This window comes from Cryptotermes secundus, unplaced genomic scaffold, assembly GCF_002891405.2.
Source record: "Cryptotermes secundus unplaced genomic scaffold, Csec_1.0 scaffold390, whole genome shotgun sequence".
Lineage (NCBI taxonomy): Eukaryota > Metazoa > Arthropoda > Insecta > Blattodea > Kalotermitidae > Cryptotermes > Cryptotermes secundus.
The window spans coordinates 291,791-302,996 of NW_019744414.1; the positions used below are offsets into that span (position 1 = coordinate 291,791).

Sequence of the window (11,206 nt, forward strand, 5' to 3'; positions counted from 1 at the left end):
GTAGTATAGAACTGCGATGCTCTCTTAAGCCTCTTAAGCTTGCATTTGTGTGATTACTGTGAGAGGTTAGTACAAATAAATATAAATTAACTTATTTTAAATGCCTCTTATTTTGATAACAGGGATTCCATCTAGCGGAAAATCTGCAAGGGCTTTGGAAATAAAGTCATACTTTGAAGACGTACGTGAAAAAACAGTGCATCTTGTTAATGAAAACGATATAATCACTGCTTCCGGAACCCAGAAAAATGTAATATTTCTAGGCAAGTCCAATGCTTGTTACCTTTTGTTACTTCATGCCTTGTAAATATGTGTTTCACAGAAGTTTACGTATTAATTTATTCATCAGTGTATAAGGATGCTGCATATGTCTGGTGTTCTCAACTGCCTCAAAATGTTCTTTCAGATGCAACGAAAGAAAAACAGGTCCGTGGACTCATCAAGTCTGAAGCCCAAAGGTAGTGACGTGTATGCATATGTTTTCAAATGCAGTATCTCACAGTTATATTTACAAAACGTGTTATAAATGAATCAGTATTCACCATTCGCCAGTTAAAATTCAGTGGGCATGGATTAAATTGTCTTCCTTCTCAGTTTTCCATCACATTTCAGAAAAAAATTATGGCCATAATGCTTGTTCTCATCTGATTTTCAGATTAATTAGTAGAGAAGACATTGTCATAATTGATGCTGGAAATTACATAAAAGGTAAATGACATGTCGATAATGTTTGATCCCACGTTTAATAAGCATTGGTGCCTAGAATTAATGGGTTTTTTATATTTGTGCAGGTTATCGCTATGAATTGTACTGCATGTCCAAGGCAAGCAAGACAACGCAATGCACAGTTCACTGTGAAGTTACAGTTAACACAGCTTGGGAATGGAATAACCTGAGAGAAAAAGAGGATGATTGCTACACACAGGAGACATTTGATGCTCTGACAATGCGCTTTGAACCACCAGACAGTAGGAACCGATGGGATTCTCCTCTCTTCACTGTGCTGCCTGGAAATAAAGTTCCAGTTGATCAAGTGCACAGTGTTTTATTTGAGAGAAAAGCTCCCCCTCCCAACCAGTCAACGCAGTGTGTTAGTAATTCTGTCATCTTCTGCAGTGACTTTTGTTAGCACACCATACTACTGCATGTCTTGTTCAGTTATAGATGTCAGTATTGACTTACTGTTTCTCAATATGTAACATGAAAAGCACAATTTTTATTTTGAAAAATCATAATTGATGATTCTGAATGTTGAACATGCAGTGGACACCATATCTGTCTCCTGTTTGTTATGCTCCTGATTCAAGTCTTAAAAATATCCAAAATTTCCATTATTGTACATAAAGTTGACTGCATTCATGTAGGGACTTTCTTTTTTTTTAATTTCCATTTCTATCAATCTGTTCATAGCTTAAAGTACCAAAATCAGAAACTTTTCTGTTCATATTGTTAGAAGCCAGCAAAAAGTTGTATGGAATGTACTGATTGGAATAACTATGATATGAAATGAAATGAAATGATCAAATACATGATAAAGAATGTTATTACATGTGCTTAATAAGATCAAAGCTTTGGATGTTGCAATTCCAAGAGCACTGTGGCATAATTACTGTTATTTTTAGTGTATTATTTTTTTTATTGCTGGTGGGATGGGACCAAGTCCCTTGTACTACAGCCACTTCTGGCCTATTGTACCAGCCCCAGATGCTAGGTGATAGTGATTGTGGAGCAATTGGTGGAATGAAGATTGGCAGGGGAAACCAAAGTACTCTAAGAAAACCTGCCCCAGTGCCAATTTGTCCACCACAAATCCCACTTGATCAGACCCAGGATCAAACCCGGGCCGCTGCAGTGGGAAGCCAGCGACTAACTGCTTGAGCTATGGCACGGCCTAAATATTTTTATTGTAACTAATGGCCTGTTTTTCCCCCCAGGCACCACTGTCATCAACAAACTTTTTGTATGAGATCGACAGGATAACACAGGATGTTGTGACAGTGAGTATGCTTTGTCTCGATGCAGTGTAGTTTATCTGCTGCCAGTTATTTCTGTCAACAGTAAATCAATAACCTCATATATACTGTAATCCGCAGGGAATTGTCTGTGACTACAGTGAAGCCTTAAGCTGTCGTCAGAAGTTCTTTCCATACAGATTATTACTGTTCTCTTGATTGAATAAGTGGTTAAATGATAAGTTTAGACTTAATAGGAGTGATTATTCTCAGCTGTCAGTACAACAGAGAAATTAGATTTGTAATTTAATGTGAACTTGTCCAGATTCTCATGACCCGTGAAGTATAATTGTAAATTTCATAAGTATATGCTGAGTGAACAGTGTAGTTGTTACATGTTTGCAGTAAGCAATTGGCATGCTTGGGCTGACTTTCAAATTGATCCACATGAAAAAGAGTTTGGTCATTATTTGGAAGAACCACCTGTACACAAAACAAGGCCACCTTATACAAATGCATGATATATACTGGCTAAATTATTCCTATCACTCTTTGGATTACAGGCCATTTTGTCAGCACAGAAGTTGGGTTTAGAAGGTGAAGTTAAGATCCCTGGCTACAAGGACTGTGTATTGTTGACTAATGGTGCCAACATGACAGCTGCTCAACTGACACGGCTGCGAAGACAATTCCTTGCTTACACAAAACTCCACCCGAGTAATGACATCAGCAAGACTGGCTTGTTGTTTGTGCAGTTCCTCAACACTAGTCTGAGATGAAATGAACACGGAAGAGTGAAAGCGATAAGAGGAAAAAGAACATTTTATATTTCATTCACATGTCACAGCCTACTTGTCTAGCACCTTTTATTTCTAAATTCCAGTGATGATGGTTTTAATTTGATGATTTATAATTTTTCTTCTCTTAAATATTAAATCAGTACACTGATTTCCCTCACTACACTTTTTCAGTCTTCAGCTCATTGTGGCGTTATAATTAATGATTCCGTTATAATAATTCCAATTTTGTATACTTTGGTTTATGAGATTATTTTACTTCAGTGCAAGCATCAGATGACAGTTCAAGAGAACATCGATGGGGAATGTCTTGCCAACCATGTATTGTAACCCTTGCTTATTTTGCGCAAAAACAGTCCAACTTAATCTGATTTTGACAAATATATTTTTTCTCATGCGTATGCACAGCAGGAGGCAAGCCGAGAGCTTAAGAATTACCTGGTGGATATCAGTGTCTCAGAAAGGCTTTCATCGAGTAAACAGGTCAAGAACATAATCTTGCCAACCTGTACCATATACCATTGTTTGCACCATGTGCTTTAGCATCCTGCCCAACTTTGCCTCAGTTGATGATAGTAAAACTGAGTATGTGCATTTTTGTGCATATGCATGGCTAGAAGAAATTTGGTATTGAAAAATAATCTGGTGGACAGCAGTGTCTCCAGTGTCTGCAGCTTTCATCAAGTACAAATGTAGCAAAATATCTCTCAGCTTCAGTGACTGTTATAGATACAGATATGGATTCGCCACAACAAAGATATTGCGACGGATGGGAATAGTCCAGTCCTCCCATATACTCCCTGCTTAAGCTTTCCATCCTTCATGTTCCTTTCTCCTCTTCTGTGACTTAGCTCAGGCTTGGAGACATTTTCCATCTAGTGCAGAGCTTGGGAGGTTTCAGATTTGCAGCTGACCCACACTTTTCCAAGCACAGCAACAGTAGTCATGCGATAAGAGTATAGTGGTCATCTCTTCATGCCAGTCTTTATGCTGAATAGAGAATCTGTTTTTTGAACTTGGGGAAAATTTTAAATTTCGTTTTAATAGCCAGCCATTGAATAAAGTAAAACTTAATGGAATATATTTTTTCAGTCTCTAGGTTTTTGCAACTGTTTAATCTTTTACTTACATTTAATTTTTTATCTGGTTTTGAAGTTCAGGAATTGTTTTCTGTGAAGCATTTTTTTTTTGGCCCTTGTCACATTACTAGTGAACCTTACTTATAACTCAAAACAGCCCTGTTATGCTCTTTCTTTCTAAGTTAATAGAGGTTGTTCATCCATTACCATTGAGATCTTGAAGTTATTCTGATTAAAATACATTTGAAATGTTATGCCAGAGTAATGGAAGACTCTTGATTTGGATGCTTTGGCCCTCAGCTATTTTGTACCATCTTTAGAGTAATCTTGTTCACTGCACATTTTCACATCAAGTATCTGATGAAAGTTCATATCCCTGATTATTTTGTGGCTAAGTGTAAATTTACTGGGTAACTGTGGTGCTATCTGTGAACTGGACACTGTCATCTTCCATTTTGAACATTACATGTTAATATTATGTTAATTTAATTTACTTTTGTCATGTGTTGTTGGCTATAGATGGGGTATGAATTGGTGAATGGATTTATTGACCACTTATACACACCACTCGGAACTGCAAATAATTACAGCACTATCAATAATCTCCACTCCACAATTTACAAATCACCACAGCACCTGCTAGGCCTCTTTCTAGCCTGTTGTGTCTTTCTCAGCCATTCCCTGGCAACAGCTTCTAATAGTCATGATCTTTCAGCTTCATGCACTCAGGTTCCATCTTCACAGCCTCCCATGCAGAACTCATCTCTCAGCTAAGAACTGACAACTCATGGGTCAAAGGTAAAGGTTAAAAAAAAAGGTAAAGCTATCCCTGTAACAGGCTGTGAGATGTCGAGGCTCCCACATTTTCTCTAAACAGTCGGCTCATAGATGGCGATAAGGTTGTCAGCCTTATGTGCCAGCTGCCCTTTACCCCCCAGGAAGTTCATGGTACTCTGACCCCAGGGCTATAGTGCAGCTGGAAGGTGTAGGTCAATAAAAAAATCCACCTCATCAGGACTCGAACCCACGACCTTCCTGCTTGTAGCATAGTGCCTCAACCAACTATGCTACCACATACCCCCCAGAGTCAAAGTCAAAAGTTACTTTATGATTGGCAGTTTACAGCCAATCATTTCATCTTGACATCAAGCCCCTTGAGACTCATGTCCAGAGATTTTTCCCCCAACTGAACCCTTGCAGTAATAATCCTTATGTAACATCCTCTCTAACAAGATGGGTTTCTCTCATATGAATATGCTTGGCCTTTTGTCAAATGTACATATTACACATACCATGTTATCAGAAATTCTTCATTTTGCGCTATATACAAGTCCTGTCAGTACAAGCTTTGCAAAGCAGATCATGCCTATCTTATGTATCTTATGCTAAAACAGCAGCTTAGTAACTTGAATGGTCATAAGCTTGACCACCGCCAAGTTTAAGCCTCTTATATTTCCTATATCTGGCTTTGCCTTGTCCTATATCGCAAACATGTTCGTTCTCATGACTTCTGTTCCTTTCCCACGCAATTTTGTCATTTAATCATGCCCCTATAGAACGTTGAAAGCAGTATGCAAATCATAGACTGGTGTGCACCTTGGAGAATTTCCGATGGTGTAGAGACCTTGGTTTGTAGTCACTGCAGTTTTAAGAGGCAGATAGCCTCTAATTCCCAGGTGGGACAAGCATAAGTAATTACAAATCTGTTCAGTACCTTATGGAGGGTCAGTTTAATGTTGAGGCTTAGATGCTGTTTTGAATAGGGGATTATAATAAATATTTTTAAGACATTGCCTTCAATAATTTAACTCTCTTATTGAAGATTACACCCAGAAATTTTACATGACTGACAAAGGGGATATTCCGTCCATCAAATGTAAGGTGAGCCTCATGGGGCCCTAAGCCTAGTTACTGGGTCACCTGAACTGTCAAGATAACTCCTCGGCACAGGGCACAGACCCCCCTCTCATTTCCATTGCTGCAGTCCACTGTTTCCAACAGTAACTATTATTGTAGAGGGCTGTTTACTGTGCTGTTGCATAGAAATGGCTGTTGTCTCATTTGTTTTGAGGTCTTTGCCTAGCAATAGGTCTGTACACCACAATATTTTTATAAGATATTGTCATTCTTTTCTATCATACACTGGATACAATCAAAACTAAAATTTGTATATTGATAAGCTGTGCATTGTCCATAATTTTATAAGTGTGCAAGCATGTGCAAATGTTCTGTTAGGAATACCTTTCTGCAGGTCCCATACATTTCAGATTGTCTTTGTGTGAGGTGTGGTGTAATGTTGTGTAAAGTTAAATGAAAGACAAATTATCAATTTATGTTACTTTGAATTACTACCATGAATTCAGACTTCTACCAAAACTGCCATTACATCATACACTTCTCTGAAAGAATTCTCTTAATTTCGATTTCAGTGACAGGTCAAGGGACGGACAGGTTCGAACTAAACATTGTGGTTGAGTAGGTAGCACTGTTGCTTCATATTAAACAGGTTTGGTTTCAAATTGTGGCCTGCAAACTAGATATCTTGACTGATTTTCATGCCCATCCCCAAGCAACTGCCAGGATACTACCACAAAGTAGACCATGACTGCTTCCTTCTATATATTTTCCAATTCATTATTCACTAATCATTCTATAATTTGATGCTGTACAATCCAGTCTATTGAAAGTGCCATTAAATAAACAAAAAAACATAATTAAAAAGTTGAAACTTGTCAGTTCTTCCATTCTGTTAGTAAAACCTGTTTCATTTCCAAAATATTGGTTTATCCATATCTTCAAAGGGTTTCCTAACTTTTAATTTTTCTTGACAGATCTAAATCCATAACTGTGAAATCAAATATTAAAATGATTTTTCAGGTGGAATGTTTACAGTAATATTTGTACAGGCTATCACTAAAATGATGCTACTGATGCTACACCCATTTATTTTTTTAAGAATTTCATAATATGAAACAACTGCAGGCCATCAAGACAAGGGGAACTATATTCTATAAGTCAGTTCAAATTTTGGCATTTGCAGATGATATTGATATAACTGGTAGAACACAAAAATCCATGAAAGAAGCTTTTCTTAATTTGGAAAGAGCAGCAAAAAAGACGAATCTACAAATTAACCAAAATAAAACAAAGTACATGCCGGTAACCAAGAAAGGCTGCTAATGGACTTGCATATATTGAAATTGGCTCATATAAATTTGAGGCAGTATGTAGTTTCACTTACCTTGGATCAGAAGTTAACTGTAAAAATATCAATGATGAAATAAGAAAGCGTGTACTTGCGGCAAATAAATGTCTCCATGGCCTTAGGAAACACCTGAAATCCCAATTAATACCCAGGAAAACCAAAACTGTAATGTATAAAGTACTTATAAGATCAGTGCTATCTTATGCCTCTGAGACCTGGCCACTGTCAAGATAGGATGAAAGACTGTTAACTATATTTGAAAGAGGGATCTTGAGATATATCTTCGGACCAGTGGAAGAAAATGGAATATGGAGGAAGAGATATAACCATGAGCTATATAAACTATTTAATGGACCAGACATTATTGGATTTATAAAGGTGAAAATGCTTGAATGGGTTGGACACATAATATGTGCCAGCGAGAATAGAGAGATTAAGAAAACACTTAATACTAAACCAGAAGGAAATAGAATGGGAAGACCAAGATTAAGATGGGAAGAATGTGTGGGGCAGGACATAAGAATTTTGGGTGTAAAGAACTGGAGGAATGTGAACCGTGTAACGGTTCTTCGCGAAGTTCCTTGGAGTCCCCCTCCCCCGAAACGCCAGGATGTGAGCCGTTCCCTTCTTTCTAACTGACGTCAGGTCAGCTGACCTTGTCCCCCCTTCCTGGACGTATTCCGAGGTTTCGTGGCTAGCTCAGTGAAGCTAGTCATTCTTCCTTCCCATAGACCTTCGTCTGAAAGCATCGCTACGTTCAAATGCTGTTTCAGCAAGTTGAATTGACTGAGTTGAAATTTGGTTTCGGCAGGTAGCGCGATCGAAGGGGGAAGAGTGCCCTCACGATTTGGTCAAGGGTGGATTGGTCGTGAGGTAAATCTTTGAGTTTGTATACCCAAAACAAAAGTAAGTGGCTTACTGAAGTGGTGTACGCTGTAAGGCGCATTTTGGGTTGATTATAGACGCCATGTGGCGTAGTGTAATTTTGGTTTTGTTAAAGCTTGTGATAAACAGTAAATCACCCTTCAGGTGTGTTCAGTAGTATTTCTAGCTATCTTCCTTGTGTTACGAAGGCTTGATCAAGTACATGTTGTACTGGAGAGTCTGCAATATGCCATGAGGCGTGGCCTACTTGAGTTGCTGTGCTGTTGGGCGCAGCATAATTCTGCATCAATCAGTTATCATATGTTTTAACCAGTCACTGCCCTTCAGGCGGAGTTCTTTTGTATACTTATTTTATCAATATACATATATTTATATGTTTGAAAATGCCAGTTCAGTATATGTATACTTGTGCCGTATGTTCCATACCAGCTCCTGCCTAGTGGATCCGTCCAGCCTGGCCCATCGTACCGACTGTGGTTTTTCTCCCTTGAGATCCCTTACTCAATCTTAGGGAGGCATAGTGCATCACGCTAGCAAGCAAGTCGTTTCTTATGAGCCTGTCCCTTACCCATATAGAGAAGGGATTCACGGGTCAAAGCGGGTAGAAGAACGGGGTTCTTTACCCACAGGGTCGAGGGACACGGCTCAACTGTAGCACTGAATGGAGAAGAATGGCGAGCAATCCTGAGGAAGGCCAGGGCTCACAAAGGGCTGTTGTGCCAGTGGTGATGATGATGAAACAACTGGAGTTACACTCAGTTAATTTTTAAACACTGCGCTTACCATGTGACACCCTCAATCTGCAAAAGTTGGCACTAACTTACCCGACAAGCAGCAGAAGCTCAGTCAGTATAGATCGCTTGTGGACTACAGGCAATAGAGTGTTTTTATTACCCAGATTAACTGTGTAGTGCTACGATAATATTGTGACATATACACCCATTTCTAGGTAACAACCGAGTAAACAAATTCACATGGCAATGCATATTCAGGCAACTACTGGATAGCTTCCGTTGCTCTGCAACGGCACTGTGAATGCAACACTGGAAGCAGTGTCGCAGGTGTTTCCTTTGTGGTTTGCATATATCCATTGCTGGGCAACGGATGTTCTCTGTGCTGTGGTCTGACCCAAGACTCCAACAATATATGTCAGTCAGTCCAATCATAGTTCGGTTCAGTTCAGCTGTCCATTGAAAGTCAGCCTGTGACTGTTGTAAATCCGTTGCCAGGATACGACTAGTGAAGATTAAGAAGACTTGGCATATCCTAGTAATTTGTGAAGTGGGTAGATTAGCAATAGCGCTATATTTATTGGATTACGAGTGACTGTAAAAGTAGGTGTTAATAAATCCAATCCAAAGCCCATTATTGTTAGTCAAGAAGCCATAAACTGATGACAATATAGCTGATTTAGCTATGTAAGGTTTTAGTACAGGATTGTACCCAAAACAAAAGACAGATGTCCTTTGATATTTTTGGAACAACATTCCACATGTAGGAAACAAATAAGAATAAGGATTTCTTTCCACTCCTAGAAGTAAAGTTCACCATTGTGTCCATTAATATTGAAGCACTTCTTCGAACTGTACAACTACATCACATTTAGTACAGGCCTTCTTCTAGGTAGAATTAACACAAATCAATAAAGAATTTAACCTCATTTTAACTGCTCAAAACAACTAAATTAAAATGCATAAAAATATGGAGATCTGTTGCCTGCAAGAACCTTACCTTAACTCAATAACTGTAGAGCACTGAGGGATTCAGGCAGGTACAGAAATAAAGCACAAAGAAAATGCTGCATTTGAAATTTGTTCATTAGAGTTTGATGCTTGCACAATGGATCATAAAGTAATTCTTTGAAGACAGACTAAAAACTGTAACAGATAAAACATATGCATATGTAAAAAAAACAATGAAATATAACAAGTAAATGGTTACAATCAACACACATCAACGAAAACAGTGTTTGCATAAATGAAACTCATTCTGTACGTCATTTATAACATCTGCTTTCTTCATCTGTACAAAAAATACTGGGAGGCATAAACCACAGAAATGATAGTAGCTGCACATTAACACATGAATGAGTATCTTGCACTATCAAATAAATGACCAAGTTATTAAATAGTAAAAGATGAGAAATAACTACACAAACTGTAAAGTTTCTGTTGGTCAGAAACCCCCATTTTGTGCAAAAAACGTTTTCTATATATGTAACAACTTGCATCCATAACATTAGTGTGTAGCTTCACTGTCCTGTGAAACTACAAGCATTATTTTATTACATTATATTATTTTATTTATCCTTATTATTTTCTTAGGTTTTAATATATAAAAACAAAGACAACAATTTTTTGCTCTTCTATACATGGAACTTTTAAATTACATCATTCCTTTCACTTTTGTACCATTTTCACAGAAACAAATTGGATTGTGACAACAGTCACTATTTAGTTCTCATTTCTTCATTCTATTGTGGAAAAATAGAAATTCATCATGTTGTGTTCAATGCTGGGAAGTTCAGAAAAAATGTTTTTGTGTCCTGGATTGTTGTTACTACTAGTGAATGAATGAGTGGTTACAAGAAGGGTCAGCCTGCACACTCATAATTCACTTCAATCCTGCTTAAATAAATAAATAATTTTCATATTTTCATTGATGTGTTGCTTCAAGGTAGAAAATATTAAGACTAAAAAGGTAATTCTCAAATATCGGGAAATATGAAATGTGTCAAGGCAGCAAGAATTTAACAAGGAAATATGCACAGATCAATAAAATGACAGAACAAGGTTGAATAAGAATTTGCTGAGTTTACTACATTATGGGTACTACTGTATGATTAAATATGTAAAACATACACAAAATCAGAATGTTGCACCAACTGGTTAAAAATAAAAGAGTTAAGACTCATTTACTCCACAATCTGATAAATTTATGATTCAATCCACCTCTAGCAGTTCTGCAGCAAAAGCACACAAGAAACAAACTGGTAATTACATAATGGAGTGTCAACATGTCATATCAGCTGGTGAAATGCATGCCCAGCACACAGGCCAATGAGTGCTTTAAACAACAGAAAGCTATAGCTTCTGTCTAGTTATGAAATACAAAACTGAGCTCTTCGTTGAAAGTTTCTCTACATAAGAAAAACAGAAAATGTTCTATATTTATCAAAGATTTCCATTCACTAAACTGAAATTGAAAAAATCATCTTGAAATGTAATGTTATGAGTGTGCAGGTATGTGCTTACTACAGAACATTCTCTGTGACTGCAAAATTTCTTG

At 37.6% G+C, this 11,206-nt stretch overlaps 1 protein-coding gene across 2 annotated transcripts; it reads left to right on the forward strand.

The window, feature by feature from the left end:
* The first annotated feature begins 3 nt into the window (after positions 1 to 3).
* LOC111874728 (protein KTI12 homolog) lies at positions 4 to 2,914 on the forward strand. 2 transcript variants are annotated; one of them, XM_023870466.2, is made up of 6 exons: positions 4 to 263; positions 407 to 458; positions 656 to 708; positions 792 to 1,090; positions 1,935 to 1,997; positions 2,516 to 2,914. In XM_023870466.2, the coding sequence occupies exons 1-6, from the start codon at positions 101 to 103 to the stop codon at positions 2,729 to 2,731; spliced, it is 846 nt and encodes a 281-aa protein (XP_023726234.1). In that variant the 5' UTR covers positions 4 to 100; the 3' UTR covers positions 2,732 to 2,914. The 2 variants fall into 2 exon arrangements, with proteins under 2 accessions (XP_023726234.1, XP_023726235.1); XM_023870467.2 differs by having other exon boundaries at positions 792 to 823.
* The last annotated feature ends 8,292 nt before the right edge of the window (positions 2,915 to 11,206 follow it).

Bases quoted from the DNA above. Each gene is read 5' to 3' on its own strand.
- LOC111874728 (XM_023870466.2), top strand. From the start codon at position 101: ATGCCTCTTATTTTGATAACAGGGATTCCATCTAGCGGAAAATCTGCA. The intron at 264-406 runs GCAAGTCCAATG...ATGTTCTTTCAG, and splicing joins GAAAAATGTAATATTTCTAG to ATGCAACGAAAGAAAAACAG. The intron at 1,998-2,515 runs GTGAGTATGCTT...TTTGGATTACAG, and splicing joins TAACACAGGATGTTGTGACA to GCCATTTTGTCAGCACAGAA.